Raw genomic sequence first — 18,793 nt, forward strand, 5'->3', positions numbered from 1 at the left:
ATTTCTTAAAATACTTCTATCAGTGACCTTGTAATACAGTTAATCAGCATTTTAAAGTAGCATTCTTTCTATTCTAAAATGCTTAATATTTATTTTTATTTATATCATTAAAATGAATGCTTACTTCACATTCTCTTCTTTCATAATTTCAGAGGACTTTAAGATATCTTTAACTAGTGTGAGGTGATAAGGCAACTTGACTTTGGAGGTTTTACTGCCAGTGGCTTTCTGATCCAAGTCATGTTGTGACATGTGAGGTAGATAAGTCTTTTTGCTGCTGCTGCTGCTGCTGCTAAGTTGCTTCAGTCGTGTCTGACTCTGTGCGACCCCGTAGACGGCAGCCCAGCAGGCTCCCTCGTCCCTGGGATTCTCCAGGCAAGAACACTGGAGTGGGTTGCCATTTCCTCCTCCAATGCATGAGAATGAAAAGTGAAAGTGAAGTCGCTGAGTCGTGTCCGACTCTAGCGACCCCATGGACTGCAGCCTACCAGGCTCCTCCGTCCATGGGATTTTCCAGGCAAGAGTACTGGAGTGGGGTGCCATTGCCTTCTCCGTAAGTCTTTTTAGGAAACAGTAAATAATGTGTGAAAATGACAGACATCCTCAAGACACCCATTTAATATTTTGGCTTTTCCAAATTATATGCTAAATAAGAACTCACACTTTAAAGATTTTTAAAAATGATTATATTGATTCCCTTCCTAAATTTTTAAACTTTCTTCTTAATTGCCCTGTAATCCCAACATGTGCTGTGTAATTCCAGGGATTAGAAGGGAGTTGAATTTTTTTTCCAAAATCCTCTGCAAATTTTAATTCTAACCATGGTTGATCTGTGTGTCAGCGCATTATTTATTTGTTCAAAAAATATTTATTGATCTCCTGCTCCATGCCAAGTAGTGTTCTAGATGCTAAAGATACCACAGGAAAAGCTAAAGAGAGAAAAGTTCCTGCCTTCACTCATTGCTTGTATCTGCTGATTTAATAATTTTTCTTTCATGGATTTGCTTATCAGAAAATCTGTGTTTTATAATTCCATGCTGGTTTTGAAGATTAGTATATATTGGTCTCCCATGTATCCAAAGATAAATCCAATCATGGTTATTTATATACAGGTAGACATTAGTCTGTATGCTACCATAACAAAATACCATAGACCGGGTGACTTAAACCACAGAAATCTATTTCTCACAGTTCTGAAGGCTGGGAAGTTCTAGGTCAATGTGCTGGCAAGATAGGTTTTGTTCTGAGGCCTCTTCTCTTGGCTTTAGATGGTCATCATCTTGCACTGTGCTCTTTGTGTATTTTCAGGCAGAGAGAGAGAGAGAACAAGCTCCCTGGTGACTCTTGTTTACAAGGCATTTATCTCATTAGACCAGTGCCTCATTCTCATATCCTCACCTACTTACCTCCGAAAAGCCCTGTCTCCAAATACCATCACATTGTGTGGGTTAGAGCTTCAGCATGACTTTTGGGGCAACACAAACATTTAGTTTAACAATGAGTATTGTTGAGGAGCTTCTCTTGTAACTTAGTTGGTAAAGGATCTGCCTGCTGTGCAGGAGACCTGGGTTCAATTCCTGAGTCAAGAAGATCCCCTGGAAAAGGAAATGGCAGCCCACTTTAGTATTCTTGGTTGGAGAATTCCATGGACAAAGGAGCCTGGCAGGATATAGTCCGTGGGGTTGTGAGTTGGACACGACTTAGCAACTAAACCACTGCCGTTGAGTGTAGCTAAAAATGTCAAGAGTGAGTTGTCAAAAAGCCTTTCCATAGATGTACACAAAGAGGAAAATAAACAATAGTTTCTGACAGTAAAATTTCTTCTCCGGTCAGAGTTACTTCTTGGACTCTTAGAGAGACAAATTGCACCCCCATTTCTTGGATTATTCATTCCTTATTCCCACTTGGCTGATTTAACTTGGCTGATTTAGTTATCAGCCAAGTTATCAGTTTTTTTTAAATAATAGTTTATTTTCACGTTTCATACATCTGCCTTCCTTTGTTGCCTTTATATTTCTCTGCTCTCATAACATCACAATCACTTAAAACTTTCATTCTGCGACAACCTTCCTGATCATCATTCAGAAGCTGAAGTCACCCTGCTCATCTTTGGGGATCTCATAAGGAGCATGACTGACTGGGGTGCCTCCTTGGAGTACCCAAGGCAGTCATCCTAGATACAAGTCTCTTGAAGTCCAGCAGCTACAGTGTTTCTCACGTCATAGCCTTGCTCGCATTTCTTTTCTGCATCACTGATAACTCTCATCTCAATATTTACCCCTCAAGTTCTGAAACATCCTACTGTCCAACTTTGTCATCGGTGACATAGCAGATTGCTTATTGTTTTTCTGTCTTATGTCTCACTTTTCCTAGCTCTCCTTCCCGAGTGTTAAAAGAATATAGTGACTTCCTGAAATAAACACATATCTAATCTTCAGTTCAGTTCAGTCACTCAGTCGTGTCCAACTCTTTGTGACCCCATGGATCGCAGCACGCCATGCCTTCCTGTCCATCACCAACTCCTGGAGTTTACCCAAACGCATGTGCATCAAGTCAGTGATGCCATCCAGCCATCTCATCCTCTGTCGTCCTCTTCTCCTCCTGCCCCCCAATCCCTCCCAGCATCAGGGTCTTTTCCAATGAGTCAGCTCTTCGCATGAGGTAACCAAAGTATTGGAGTTTCAACTTTAGCATCAGTCCTTCCAGTGAACACCCAGGACTGGTCTCCTTTAGGATGGACTGGTTGGATCTCCTTGCAGTCCAAGGGACTCGCAAGAATCTTCTCCAGCACCACAGTTTAAAAGCATCAATTCTTTGGCACTCAGTTTTCTTCACAGTCCAACTCTCACATCCATACATGACCACTGGAAAAACCATAGCCTTGACTAGACGGACCTTTGTTGGCAAAATGATATCTCTGCTTTTTAATATGCTGTCTAGGTTGGTCATAACTTTCCTTCCAAGGAGTAAGCGTATTTTAATTTCATGGCTGCAGTCACCATCTGCAGTGATTTTTGGAGCCCCCAAAATTAAAGTCTGACACTGTTTCCACTGTTTCCCCATCTATTTCTCATGAAGTGATGGGACCAGATGTCATGATCTTCGTTTTCTGAATGTTGAGCTTTAAGCCAACTTTTTCACCCTCCACTTTCACTTTCATCAAGAGGCTTTTTAGTTCCTCTTCACTTTCTGCCATAAAGGTGGTGTCATCTGCATATCTGAGGCTATTGATATTTCTCACGGCAATCTTAATTCCAGCTTGTGCTTCTTCCAGCCCAGTGTTTCTCATGATAACTCTGCATATAAGTTAAATAAGCAGGGTGACGATATACAGCCTTGACGTACTCCTTTTCCTGTTGGAACCAGTCTGTTGTTCCATGTCCAGTTCTAACTGTTGCTTCCTGACCTGCAAATAGGTTTCTCAAGAGGCAGGTCGGGTGGTCTGGTATTCCCATCTTTTGAAGAGTTTTCCACAGTTTATTGTGATCCACACACTCAAAGGCTTTGGCATAGTCAATAAAGCAGAAATTAGATGTTTTTCTGGAACTCTCTTGCTTTTTCCCTGATCCAGCGGATGTTGGCAATTTGATCTCTGGTTCCTCTGCCTTTCCTAAAACCAGCTTGAACATCAGGAAGTTCATGGTTCACGTATTGCTGAAGCCTGGCTTGGGGAATTTTGAGCATTACTTTACTAGCGTGTGAGATGAGTGCAGTTGTGCGGTAGTTTGAGCATTCTTTGGCATTGCCTTTCTAACCTTACATTGAAGTTATTTTCAGATTTTTTCCCCCATATTTTTCAAACTGTTAGATTTATGTTAAAACGAAGATTAGGAGTAAGTACTAGCTTAGGAAGCCATGTGGGTATCTTTCTTTTTTTTGTTTGTGTCTGTTTCAACCCATAGTGTTTTCGTTCTGTCCTTTTTTCTCTTCTTTGAATTTACTAGCTTTCATCTGTTTGCCAGGATTTCAGGCTAAGAGATGTATTACAGAAAGTGGGCTTTGGATTTGAGCTTATACATGTTATGAAACATAATGGTATTGAGGGACTGACTAGAGGGAAGTGAAGAAAGACGATGGCAATACATTTTCTTTTTCTTTTTTCTTCTCCCTAGCGTTCCCGTCCACTCTCCGCCAGTGATGCGGAAATGAAAAACCTTGTGGGCTCAGCACGGGAGAAGGTGCCGGGGAAGTTAGGCGGTTCTGTGCTTGGTCTGTCAATGGAGGAGGTAAAGATGACTCCATCTCAGGCCTTTGTGGGTTAACATAGGGTTCAGTGAAAATTAGTGATTCATAATATTCACGACAGTCCTGTCTTACACGGAACATGGGAGATATAGCCTCTCAAAAACAGCATCTTAAATGGAATTAATTTCTTCCTTCATGCTTCTTGCATATTCTTGGGTCATAACTCTGTCCTGTAACCACATGGATTACATTTATCAAAATAGGTGCTCATTTTATTTTCTCTTCCTCCATGTAGATCAAAGTTTTACGGAGGGTGAAGGAAGAGAATGATCGGAGAGGTGGATTTATTCGCATATTCCCCACATCAGAGACATGGGAAATATATGGGTGAGGTGACTACCTTTTTTTTTTTTTAATCTGTACTTCAGGTCCAGAGAATTGAATTAATTGTGATATAGTATCATCAGTGCTCTCCACTTGCTGCTTTTCTTATCTTAATTATTTGTAACAATAATGAATATTACTCCACCAGAGAACTAAAGCTTTAATGATAATTTAATCTACTTGTGCATCATTCCTCCCTTTTTGCTAGTTCCCTGCTTCCTTCCTAACTAGCCCTCTAACCCAGAATTAGATACTGTCCTAAATTTTGTGGTTGTTATTACCTTGATTTGAAAAAATTTTTTTTTACCTTCTGTAAGTGTACTTAAACAATATACTGTTTATTTTTAATCATTGTTGAGATCAAGTTTTCATGCAATAAAATGCATCCATTTTATTTTGTTTGGTGATGAATTTTGACTAATATAACTATCAATTTCATCACCACAATCAAGATATAGAACATTACGTTACCTCCAGATGGCCTCTCATGGCCCTTTACAGTCAGTGCCTCTCATTACCCTGAGCCTCCAATAGCTACTGATTTGCTTTTTATAGCACTATAGTTTTTCTAGAATTTTATACAAATAGAATCATACAGTATATATTTTTCGATGTCTACATTCTTTTGTTTGGCATAATTTTGAGAATTGTCCATGTTGTGTGAAACAGTGGTAGTTCCTCCCTTATCATTATTATATACCATTTCATTGTATGAATATAGCACAGTTTGTTTATCTCCTCACCTTTGTGGAACACTTGGATTGTGTCCAGTTTGGGGCTGTTGTGAAGAAAGCTGCTGTTTCGAACATTCATGCACAAGTCTCTGTGTGGATACATGATTTTGTGTTTCTTGAATAAATACCTACGGGTGGAGTAAGTGGGTCATATGATAAGGGATAAGAGAAAGAACCATTTTACATTTACCAGTGATGCACTGGCAACCCACTCCAGTACTCTTACCTGGAAAATCCCGTGGACGGAGGAGCCTGGTAGGCTGCAGTCCGTGGGGTCGCTAAGAGTTGGACACAACTGAGCGACGTCACTTTCACAGATTGGAGAAGGAAATGGCAACCCACTCCAGTGTTCTTGCCTGGAGAATCCCAGGGATGGGGGAGCCTGGTGGGCTGCCGTCTATGGGGTTGCACAGAGTCGGACACGACTGATGCGACTTAGCAGCAGCAGCAGCATGGGAGTTCCACTGGCTTCCTGTCCTTGCTAGCAGCTGGTATTGTCAAGCTTTTTTAATTTTAGTCATTCTAGTGTGTGTGTGTTTGTGTGTGTGTGTATAGTGTTTCTTTGTAGTTTTAATTTGTTTTTGTCTGATGAACAATGATATTGAGCATTCATGTGCTATTGGCCATTTTTGTATCTTTCTTTTTTCATTTTAAATTTTAAGATTTTTATTTTTTTATTTCTGTGTTATAGAGGACCCTTGATATAAGTCCTTTCCCAGATATTTTCATTGTGAATATTTTCTCCAAGTCTGTGGCTAGCCTTTTTGTTTATAACAGTGGCTTTCAAAATACAGAAGTTTTACATGTTAATGAAATCCAATTAACTAATTCTTTTTTAAGATTTTTGCATTTTGTGTTTTCTAAGGCTTTACCAACCCCAAGTTCACAAAGCCTTTTCTCTTTTGTTTTTTTCTAGAAGTTTTATAATTTTGGCTTTTATATTTAGGTCTATGATATGTATTGATTCAATTTTAGTGTATGGTGTGAGGTAAGGGTTGAAATTCCTTCCATATGGATATCCATTTGTTCCAGCACCATTTTTTGAAATTACCTTATTGAATTTAACTTGGCATCTTTGTTGAAAATTAATTGAAATATATATGTATCCATTTCTAGACTTTATTCTGTTTCACTGATCTATGTTTTTGTCTTACTATCTGTAGCTTTATACTAAGTCTTGAAATTAGGTAGTGTAAGTCTTCCAACTTTGTTCTTTTTCACAAGTATTTTGACTATTTTGTGTCCTTTGTATTTCCAAAGAAAGTTTAGAATTTTTTTGTCAGTTTCTATGCTGACTTTTGGTTGGCATTACCTTGAACATATAGATTAATATTGGGAACGTGGATATTTTAACAGTTACTGAATTTTCCAAATCCATAAACATGATATATCTCATTTCCCTATTTGTTTAGGACCTCTTTGCTTTCTTTCTCTTAGCAGTGTTTTATGGTTTTCAGTGTAAATCTTGAACACATTAAACTTATTGCTTAGTATTTCATGTACATGTTATTTTTAACAGCTTTGTTGAATTATAATTGATATACAATAAGATTTGCATATTCAAAGTGTACTATTTCATAAGGTAACATATGTATGTATAAATGCCTGAAACTACCCACCACAGTCAACACAGTGAACATATACATCACTCCCAACTATTTCTTTGTCCCCCTTGGTAATTCCTCTCTCCTGTTCTTCCTTTCCCTGCCCTACCTATTCCTGTCCCAGGTAGCTACCGATCTGCTTTCTGTCAATAAAGAGATATTTCCTTTTCCTAGGATTTCATATATGGAATTCTGTTGGTTGTCCTCTTACTTACTGATCTTTCTTTTTATCTGGCAAGATTATTTTTTGATCCATACATGTTATAGTATGTATCGGTGGTTTGATTTCCTTTTATTGTCGAGTGGCATTTTGTTAACAGGCATATATCAGAATTTGTTTATCCTCTCCTCTGTGGATTAACGTTTAGGTTCCTCCCAGTTTTTTGGTTATTGTAAAGAAAGGCTCTGTGAGCATCTGTATAGAAATTTTTGTATAAACGTGCTTTCGTTTCTCTTAGGTAAATGCTTACTTGTGGAATGACTGGATCATATCATTGCACATGTTTAACTTTTTTAAGAAACTGCCTTATGGTTTTACCATTTTGCATTCCTATCATAAATGTATGAGAGCTTCAGTCTGTCCACATCCTCATCACCAGTTGGTATGGCCAGTTTAATTTTAGCTCCTCTAAGAAAGGTGTAGTGATATCTCATGGTTTCACGTGCATTTTCCTAATGATTAGTGATGTTGAGCATGTCTTCATGTACTTATTTGCCATTTGATGACTAGATATTTTGCCCATTTTTAAAATGACTTTGTTTTCTTTTAATTGAGCTATGAGAGTTCTTTTTTTTTTGGATACAATTCCTTTATCAGATGTGTGCTTTGAGAAGATTTCCACCACCCCTCCCTCCGCCTCCTCCACCCCCCACCCCTGATACGTTGCTTGTCTTCTCAATCCTTTAAATAGTAGCTTTTGAGGAGTAGAGATTTTTAATTTTAAGTCCAATTTTTTTGTTTTAATTACTGTGCTTGGGCATCTAAGAAATTTTTGCCTATCTCAAGTTTTCTTCTAGATATAGTTTTAAGTTTTACATTTAAGTCTGTTCCATTTTGAGTTAATTTTTGTATATGGTACAAAAATTATGTACCATGTATATAAATGGATCATAGTTCTTTCTTCTTCCAGATGGATATCCAATAGTTTTTGCACCACTTTTTGAAAAGACTACCTTTTGTCCATTGAACCGTCTTCTCACTTTTGTGGAAAACTACTGTTTATTCTATTCCACTGATCTTTTTGTCTTTGTGCCAATACAGTACCACACTGTCTTGATTACTGTAGCTTTGTAAAAAATCTTGTTCTAACTTTGCTCTTTTTCCAGGTTGTTTTGGCTATTCTAGGTCATTTGCACTTCCATTTGGATTTTAGAATTAGTTTGTCAGTTTCTACGAAAAAGCCTGCTTGGGATTTTGATTGGCATTGTATTGGCTCTCTAGATCAGTTTGAAGAGAATTGACGTCTTAACAATATTGAGTCTTCCAGCCTATGAACAAGGTATATTTGTCCATTTATTTAGGTCATCTTTAATTTTTCTCAGCAGTGTTTTGTGGTGTTCAGTGTTCAGATCTTTTACATTTTTTGTCAGATCTATTCCTAAGTATTTAATATGTTTTGATTCGATTATAACTGATTTTGTTTTTTTAATTTCAATGTCTGATTGTTTGTTGTTAGTATATAGGAATATAGTTGACTTTTCCATATTGACTGGGGCTTCCCTGATAGCTCAGCTGGTAAAGAATCTGCCTGCAGTGCAGGAGACCCTGGTTCGATTCCTGGGTCTGGAAGATCCGCAGGAAAAGGGATAGTCTACCCACTCCAGTATTCTTGAGGTTCCCTTGTGGCTCAGCTTGGGAAGATCCCCTGGAGAATGGAAAAGCTACCCACTCCAGTATTCTGGCCTGGAGAATCGCATGGACTGTGTAGTCCATGGGGTCGCAAAGAGCTGGACACGGCTGAACGACTTCACTTTCACGTGTGTCCTGTAATCTTGCACTGCCCGGGGCTTCCCAGGTGGCGCTAGTGGTAAAGGACCTGCCTGTCAGTGTAGGAGATGTGAGAGATGAGGGTTTGATCCCTGGTTCGGAAAGCTCCCCTGGAGAAGGGCAATGGCAACCCACTCCAGTATTCTTGCCTGGAGAATCCCCTGGACAGAGGAGCCTGGCGGGCTACAGTCCATAGGCTACAGCCCATAGTCCATTGCACAGAGTCGGACACACGTGAAGCAGCTTAGCACGCACGCACACAATCTTGCTAGACTCACTTGTCATTTATTGAAGGTTTTTGGAGATTCCATAGGATCTCCTACCTAGTTGAAAATATTGTCTGTGAATAAAGACAGTTTTCCTTCTTTCTTTCCAATCTGGATATGTTTTATTGCTTTATTCTTGCTTGATTACATTGGCAAGAACCTCCAGCACAGTGTTGAGCAGGACCAGTGAGAGCAGACATCCCAGTCTGGTTTCTCTTCTTAGGGTAAGCATTCAGCCTTTCATTATTAAGTATGATGTTGCTGCTGCTGTTGCTGCTGCTAAGTCACTTCAGTCGTGTCCGACTCTGTGCGACCCAATAGACGGCAGCCCACCAGGCTCCCCTGTCCCTGGGATTCTCCAGGCAAGAACACCGGAGTGGGTAAGTATGATGTTAGTGTTAGGTTTTTCGTAGATGCGCTTCATCAGATTGAAGGAGTTCCCTTCTATTTCTCTTTTGCTAAGAGTTTTTATCAGAAATGGATGTTCAGTTCAGCTCACTTGACTTCAGTCGCTCAGTCGTGTCCGACTCTTTGTGACCCCATGAATCACAACACGCCAGGCCTCCCTATCCATCACCAACTCCCGGAGTTCACTCAGACTCACGTCCATCGAGTCAGTGATTCCGTCCAGCCATCTCATCCTCTGTCGTCCCCTTCTCCTCTTGCCCCCAATCCCTCCTAGCATCAGAGTCTTTTCCAATGAGTCAGCTCTTCGCATGAGGTGGCCAAAGTACTGGAGTTTCAGCTTTAGCATCATTCCTTCTAAAGAAATCCCAGGGCTGATCTCCTTCAGAATGGACTGGTTGGACCTCCTTGCAGTCCAAGGGACTCTCAAGAGTCTTCTCCAACACCACAGTTCAAAAGCATCAATTCTTTGGGCCTCAGCCTTCTTCACAGTCCAACTCTCACATCCATACATGACCACAGGAAAAACCATAGCCGTGACTAGATGAACCTTTGTTGGCAAAGTAATGTCTCTGCTTTTCAATATGCTATCTAGTTGGTCATAACTTTCCATCCAAGGAGTAATCGTCTTTTATTTTCATGGCTGCAGTCACCATCTGCAGTGATTTTGGAGCCCCCCAAAATAAAGTCTGACACTGTTTCCACTGTTTCCCCATCTATTTCCCATGAAGTGATGGGACCAGATGCCATGATCTTTGTTTTCTGAATGTTGAGCTTTAAGCCACCTTTTTCACTCTCCACTTTCACTTTCATCAAGAGGCTTTTTAGTTCCTCTTCACTTTCTGCCATAAGGGTGGTGTCATCTGCATATCTGAGGTTATTGATATTTCTCCCGGCAATCTTGATTCCAGCTTGTGTTTCTTCCAGTCCAGCGTTTCTCATGATGTACTCTGCATAGAAGTTAAATAAGCAGGGTGACAATATACAGCCTTGATGTACTCCCTTTCCTATTTGGAACCAGTCTGTTGTTCCATGTCCAGTTCTAACTGTTGCTTCCTGACCTGCATACAAATTTCTCAAGAGGCAGATCAGGTGGTCTGGTATTCCCATCTCTTTCATAATTTTCCACAGTTGATTATGATCCACACAGTCAAAGGCTTTGGTATAGTCAATAAAGCAGAAATAGATGATTTTCTGGAACTCTCTTGCTTTTTCCATGATCCAGTGGATGTTGGCAATTTGATCTCTGGTTCCTCTGCCTTTTCTAAAACCAGCTTGAACATCAGGAATTTCACGGTTGACATATTGCTGAAGCCTGGCTTGGAGAATTTTGAGCATTACTTTACTAGTGTGTGAGATGAGTGCAATTATGTGGTAATTTGAGCATTCTTTGGCATTGCCTTTCTTTGGGATTGGAATGAAAACTGACCTTTTCCAGTCCTGTGGCCACTGCTGAGTTTTCCAAATTTGCTGGCATATTGAGTGCAGCACTTTCATAGTACCATCTTTCAGGATATGAAATAGTTCAACTGGAATTCTATCACCTCCACTAGCTTTGTTCGTAGTGATGCTTTCTAAGGCCCACTTGACTTCACATTCCAGGATGTCTGGCTCTAGGTCAGTGATCACATCATCGTGATTATCTGGGTCGTGAAGATCTTTTTTGTACAGTTCTTCTGTGTATTCTTGCCACCTCTTCTTAATATCTTCTGCTTCTGTTAGGTCCATACCATTTCTGTCCTTTATCAAGCCCATCTTTGCATGAAATGTTCCCTTGGTATCTCTAATTTTCTTGAAAAGATCTCTAGTCTTTCCCATTCTGTTGTTTTCCTCTATTTCTTTGCATTGATCGCTGAAGAAGGCTTTCTTATCTCTTCTTGCTGTTCTTTGGAACTCTGCATTCAAATGCTTATGTTTTTCCTTTTCTCCTTTGCTTTTCGCTTCTCTTCTTTTCACAGCTATTTGTAAAGCCTCCCCAGACAGCCATTTTGCTTTTCTGCATTTCTTTTCCATGGGGATGGTCTTGATCCCTGTCTCCTGTACACAATGTCATGAACCTCATTCCATAGTTCATCAGGCATTCTATCTATCAGATCTAGGCCCTTAAATCTATTTCTCACTTCCACTGTATAATCATAAGGGATTTGATTTAGGTCATACCTGAATGGTCTAGTGGTTTTCCCTACTTTCTTCAATTTCAGTCTGAATTTGGCAATAAGGAGTTCATGATCTGAGCCACAGTCAACTCCTGGTCTTGTTTTTGCTGACTGTATAGAGCTTCTCCACCTTTGGCTGCAAAGAATATAATCAATCTGATTTCAGTGTTGACCATCTGGTGATGTCCATGTATAGAGTCTTCTCTTGTGTTGTTGGAAGAGGGTGTTTGCTATGACCAGTGCATTTTCTTGCAAAACTCTATTAGTCTTTGCCCTGCTTCATTCCGTATTCCAAGGCCAAATTTGCCTGTTACTCCAGGTGTTTCTTGACTTCCTACTTTTGCATTCCAGTCCCCTATAATGAAAAGGACATCTTTTTTGGGTGTTAGTTCTAAAAGGTCTTGTAGGTCTTCATAGAACCATTCAACTTCAGCTTCTTCAGCATTACTGGTTGGGGCATAGACTTGGATGACTGTGATATTGAATGGTTTGCCTTGGAAACGAACAGAGATCATTCTGTCTTTTTTGAGATTGCATCCAGGTACTGCATTTAGGACTCTTTTGTTGACCATGATGGCTACTCCATTTCTTCTGAGGGATTCCTGCCCGCAGTAGTAGATATAATGGTCATCTGAGTTAAATTCACCCATTCCAGTCCATTTCAGTTCGCTGATTCCTAGAATGTCGACATTCACTCTTGCCATCTCTCGTTTGACCACTTCCAATTTGCCTTGATTCATGGACCTGACATTCCAGGTTCCTATGCAATATTGCTCTTTACAGCATCGCACCTTGCTTCTATCACCAGTCACATCCACAGCTGGATATTGTTTTTTCTTTGGCTCTATCCCTTCATTTTTTCTGGAGTTATTTCTCCACTGATCTCCAGTAGCATATTGGGCACCTACTGACCTGGGGAGTTTCTCTTTCAGTATCCTATCATTTTGCCTTTTCATACTGTTCATGGGGTTCTCAAGGCAAGAATACTGAAGTGGTTTGCCATTCCCTTCTCCAGTGGACCACATTCTGTCAGCTCTCTCTACCATGACCCCCCCATCTTGGGTTGCCCCACGGGCATGGCTTAGTTTCATTGAGTTAGACAAGGCTGTGGCAGACACACTGAAATGGATGTTATATTTTGCCAATTACTTTTTCTGCATCTCTTGACATAATAATATGTTTTTTCTCTTTTGGTTTTTTGATATAGTGAATTACATCCATTTTTTAATGTTAAACTCAGCATTGCTTTCCTGAAATAAACTCCATTTGGTCTGACATGTATCCTTTTTACAGACTATTGAATTTGATTTACTAAAATGAGATTTTTACATCTTTGTTCATAAGAGATACTGATCTGTGGTTTTATTATAATATATTTGGTTTCAGTATGAGGATAATGCTGGCCTCATAGAATAAGTTGGAGAGTGTTCTCATCTCTTCAATTTTCTGGAAGAATTTATGGAGAATTGGTATTTTTTATTTCTTGAATGTTTGGTAGAATTCACTAGTGGAGCTATCTGGACCAGAAGTTCAATTTCAGTTTCTTTAACACATGCAGGGCTATTCAGATTATCTCTTTCTAGTTGAATGACCTTTGGTAGTTGGTATCTTTTTAAGCATTTGTCCATTTTATATATGTTGTGTTGGTAAGCACAAAATTATTCCTAATATTCACCTATCCTTTTAATATTGGTAGAATCTGCAGTGATGTTACTTCTCTCATTTCTGATATTGGTAATTTAATTCTTCTCTCTTTTTATCATATTCAGTCTGGCTAGAGGTTTATCAATTTCACTGATCTTCTAAGGGACCCAGTTTTTAGTTTCATTGTTTTCTATTTCTTATACATTGACTTCCTTCTAATATTGTTTCCTTTCTTTAACTTACTAGGGGACTTCATTTGCTTTTTTTCCGCCCTAGTTTCTCTAGATAGAAGCTGATGTCATTGATTTGAGACCTTTCTTCTTTTCTGTATGTGTTTAAGCGCTATAAATTTCCTACCAAGTACTGTTTTTGCAGAGTCCCATATATTTTGATTGTTGTATTTTTTGTTTTTATTCTGTCTTTGGCCTATGGACTATTTAGAAATGCGTTATTTAGTTTTCAGATATTTGGATTTTTTTCTAGAGATTTTTCTGTTAATGATTTCCAATTTACTTCTTTTGTACTCAGAAAATGTACTTTGTGTAAGCTGAATCTTTTAAAATGTACTGAGACTTGTTTTATGGTTCAGATGACTTGTCCTAGAGTCGGACATGACTGAAGCGACTTAGCAGCAGCAGCAGCAGCAGCAGCAAACATAACATGTCCATTGAAAAGAATATACATCCTGCTATTTATTGTTGGGTGGGGTGTTCTATAAATGTCTGTTAGTCAAAGTATTGGACAGTTCATATGTTCTCTATTTTACTAATTTTATCAGTCATCAAGAGTGTATGTTGAAATCTCCCATTGTAATTGAGACCTTGTCAGTTTCTCCTTTTGGTTCTGTCAGTTTTGCTTCTCATGGATTTTGGAACTCTGTCATTAGGTCCCTCTGCAATAGATTGGTTATGTCTTCTTCATAAATTGACTTATTTACTGCCATGAAATGTCCCTGTTTATCTTTGATAATGCTGTTTGTCCACAAGTCTGTTTGTCTGCTTAATATACTTGCTTTAGCTTTCTTTTTTTTTTAAGTTGTGTAGTATAATGATTTGACTTACATCATGGAATGATTATCACAGTAAGTTTAATGAACATCCATCAGCTCATAGCACACAAAGTTAAACAGAGAAGAACTAAAAGTAAAACTAAAGAACTCTTAGGATTTAGTCTCTTAACAATTTTTATCTATAGCATATAGAAGTATTAATTCTTTTTTACATGTTGTACATTATAACCCTAGTACTTCCTTATCTTGTAACTGGAAACTTGTACCTTTTGACTGTCTTCACCAGTTTCTCCTCCCCTCACCTTTACCCATTCCAACTTTCTTACGACTAGTGTTTGCATGCCGTATCTTTTTTGTGTGTGTGTGTGTTACTTTTAATCTCTCTGCGTCTTTATAGTTAAAGTAGATTACTGTCAAAAAAAGGAAGTCCTGCCATTGTGGCAACCTGGATTAACCTTAAGGAATAATGCTAGCTGAAATAAACCAGAACAGCAGATATTGTATAATCTCACTCATATGTGGAATCTTGATTGGAAAAAAAAAAAAAGTAGAACTGATAGAAACAAAGAGTAGACTGATAGTTGCCATGGACTGGTATGGGGAAATGGGAAATGTTGATCAAAGGGTACAAATCAGTGTTAAGATGAATAGACTCTGGGAATCTAATGTACAGCATGATGATGTGATTGGATTTAATGTGCCACATTACTGTCTGTTTTCTTTTTGTCTAATGTGTTCTTTATTCCCTTTTTTTTTCCTCCTGTCTTTTTTGGATTAATTCATTCCTCCTGCTTCTTTGTTGTGCTTTTTAAAAGTGTGGTTGCTCTAGGGTGACAATATACATCTTTTACTTACCACAGGGCACCTTGAAATAATGTTATATTATTTCATGTATAATTTAGGGATTTTACAACCTGTATACCTCCATTCTTCCCTCCTGTCCTTTGGGCTGTGGTTGTCATGCATTTTATTTCTATTTAAGTTTTAAATACCATAGTGCTTTGGTTATTTTTGCTTTGAACAGTTTAAGGAAATATAAATAGGAGGGAAAGTCTCATAATTATGCATTTACTATCGTTTCCATTGCTCTTCTTTCTTTTATGTTGATCATGTTTTTATCTGACATTTTCTTCCATCTGAAGAACTTTTAGGCTTTATTTTAGTGCAATCAATTCTCTCAAGTGTTGTTTATCTGAAAGTCTATCTTATATTTTCAATTTTGAAAGATTTTTTTCATTGGTTTTAGAGTTCTGGGCTGGCACTTATCCCCTGATACTTTAAAAGTGTTGTTCTGTTGTCTTTTGGCTTGCAGTTTTCTGATTAGAAGCATGCAGTAATTTTTTCCTTGTTCTTTGGTGCATAATGTGGCTCTTTTTCTCAGCCTGCTTTTTAGATTATCTCTTGATAACTGATTCTCAACAATGTGATTATGATATATGCCTTGGTGTCATTTTCTTCATGCTTCTTCTGCTTTAGATTCATTGAGTTTCTTGGTCTATGGAGTTATATATAGTTTTCCTCAAATTCGGAAAACTTTTGGCAGTTATTTCCTCAAATTTTTTGTTTGTTTATTTGCTTTTTCCATTTCCCTCCTCTCCTTTCAGTACTATTGTTACATGGCTCTGTTCATTTTTTTATATTCTTTTTCTTTCTTCATTTTGGATGGTTGGTTCTCATTTTATTCATCTTTGAAGGAATTAAATCATCTGCAGTGTTAAATCTTCTATTAATTCTAATCAATGAAGTGTTCATTTCACGTATTTTATTTTTACCTTTAGGACCACCATCTGTTTCTCTTTATATCTTCTTTTTCTCTTTTGAAAAATTATTTTCATGATTTCCTTTAGACTCATGTGCATATATTATGTTTATAATAGCTGTTGTAAAATCTTGTTCTATTATCTCTGTCATTTCTGAGTCTGTTTCTACTGACTGATTTTCCTTTTGTCAATGAGTTGTATTTTTTCTGTTTCTGCGGATATACAGTGATTCTTTTAAAACTGAATGTTGTAATTGCACATTGTAAATGTTGTATGGTTGTGTTTGGATTTTATTGCTTCTTTAAAGCCTGTTGAAAGTTTTTTTTAGGCTAGAGACTTAAGTTACTTGTAGATCAGCTTAATCTTTTTCAGGCTCATTTAAACGTGTTTTTATGGTTTGTTTAGAATAGCTTTTTGTCTAGGTCTAGGATAATTCCACTACTGAAGACTCTTTGGGGGTGTCTGTTAAATGACCCCCATGTTCAGTGAGATCTCTCCATTCTGGCTGGTGGGAACTCAGATCAATTGGCAGCCTTGTATGTGCAAAGTATTCAGCTTACACTTTCTCCTTAATTTCTTTACTCTGACAGTTGCTCCTTGCACAGCCTGTGCACTTTTTCACCCTGTGCCTGAGTAGATCTGAATTCATCCAAAGATTCAAAGGGTCCTTTGTGATGATTTTTTGGTTTGTTTTGATTTCTTCTTATGTATAGCTTCTTCCTTTCCAGGACATTGCTCTGAAAATTCTAGCACTTCTAGAACTATGATCTCTGTCTTGTCAACACAGAGACTCTTGGATTTTCCTTGAATTCCTTCTCTTTGCGTGTTGTCTGGAATTGCCTCTGGTAGGAAGGTGGCACAGTCGGGGGCTCCCTTCATCTATCTCCCCTTTCAGGTATCACAGTCCTGCGCTGCCTATTGTTTCATATGTGCAAACAGCTGTTTCATGTATTTATGCACTTTTCTAGCTGTTAATGGTGAAAGAGCAAGTCTTACGGCAGTTATCATCTTATATGTAGAAACAGAATTCTGTTGTTTAGTTTGTATTGCTTTTGAACTTTTTCTTTTAAAAATGGCATGCTTTATGTATTCTTCCTTTTTTCATTCAATATTATATTATTAAGTTTTATTTTGTTACATGTAGCTTTTGAATTCATTTATTGTTTTTCAGTGCTTTATTATATTCTTCTATGACTTTATATTGCTGTTAAATTTCCCATTCTCTTTTTGATGGTATTTGACAACTTCCTGGTCTTTTTGCTGTTAAAGACAGCTGTGCTGTAAATATTATAATGTGTGTTTCCTGGGTATATCTATGAATGGAATGTATCTAGAGCAATAAGATAAGTGAATGTTCAACTTTAAAAGATAATGCTAAAAAAAGAAGGTAATGCTCAACTGTTTTCTGAGAAAAGTGAAAGAGAGCACCAAGAATTTTAAACTAATTGAGTTACCTTCATGTAGCATGGAAAAGATGCACTTATCTGCTAACAAATATTCCTTTTTTATTAATGTATGCTTATTGAATATCAACAAGTATTTAGCAGTATGCTTGGTGCTTTGAGTGTGAAACACGTGTTAGTTGGGATCTCTGTTCTTTGAGAGTTAGCAGCATGATTAGAGAGAATTTATTTATACATGTAATAGAAATAGCTCATATTTGTATTGCTCCTTGTAATTATAATGTACTTTATACACATCTTCCTGGTGGCTCAGATAGTAAAGAATCTGCCTGCAATGCAGGAGACCCAGGTTCAATCCCTGGGTCAGGAAGATCCCCTGGAGAAGAAAATGGCAACCCACTCCAGTACTCTTGCCTGGAGAACACCATGGACAGAAGAGCCTAGCGGGCTACAGTCCATGGGGTCTTAAAGATTCAGACACGACTGAGTGACTAACAGTCACTCACTTATACACATCATTGTTATTCCCATTTTAATGATAAGGAAAATAAGGCTCAGTAAAGTAATGTGACTTGTCCACTATCACACAGTGAGACTTGATGCAGGTGTTTTGACTCCAGATCCTAGTTTTCCCTGCTGCATCATGCTGCTTTCCAAGAAGAGAAAGTTATTCTACGAGACAGCATATGACAGGTCCCTCTGGCATGCAGTGAAGGCGAAGGAAGAAGGCCAGAACAAGGGAACCTCTGTAGACTTGCAGCAGTCCTCTCAGGGAAGGCTTCTTGTAGCATAGTGGACTTGAGCTGCTTCTTGAAGAGTGGATTATGGATAAGTAAAGAGGGTGTGAGGAGAAGGTGTCCAGACAGAGGCAAAAGTGTCAGTGGGAGGTGTGGTATGAGAGGGTTATAGGAGACCTGTCTGGACTTTAGGACCCCTGTTGGGGAACTGTAAGGAGAAAGGGTGAATGAACGGATGGTATAGATGACCCAGGTTTTGAAATCTTGAAAGAGAAAGTGTATGCCTCTTGCAGTTGGCATCACGGAGCCATTGAAGCCTCTGGAGAAATAAGATGATGGAAACAATCTGTCAGTATTTTCATGCCCTTTATGCATCTTCCATTCCAGCTTCATTTGACCTCTTTTCTAGCTATCTTTGATTTTTGGTGGTGGTTTCATTTTTGTTTTCCGGTTTTATTTTCTGAATTTAGTATACAAGCTTTTATTAATCCAAGAAATCCTGCCTTTTCTTCCTTTTTA

At 38.4% G+C, this 18,793-nt stretch overlaps 1 protein-coding gene across 12 annotated transcripts in view; it reads left to right on the forward strand.

Annotated features, from left to right (window-relative positions):
* Positions 1–18,793, forward strand: part of TTLL5 (tubulin tyrosine ligase like 5) — a 317,814-nt gene that overhangs the window by 76,741 nt on the left and 222,280 nt on the right. For all 12 annotated transcript variants that reach the window (XM_019969275.2, XM_019969274.2, XM_019969282.2 and 9 more), the window contains 2 exons: positions 4,113–4,226; positions 4,481–4,572. In XM_019969275.2, the coding sequence (XP_019824834.2) occupies positions 4,113–4,226; positions 4,481–4,572 (206 nt within the window). The remainder of the gene's footprint in view (positions 1–4,112; positions 4,227–4,480; positions 4,573–18,793) is intronic.

The sequence above is a fragment of the Bos indicus genome, chromosome 10, assembly GCF_029378745.1.
Source record: "Bos indicus isolate NIAB-ARS_2022 breed Sahiwal x Tharparkar chromosome 10, NIAB-ARS_B.indTharparkar_mat_pri_1.0, whole genome shotgun sequence".
NCBI lineage: Eukaryota > Metazoa > Chordata > Mammalia > Artiodactyla > Bovidae > Bos > Bos indicus.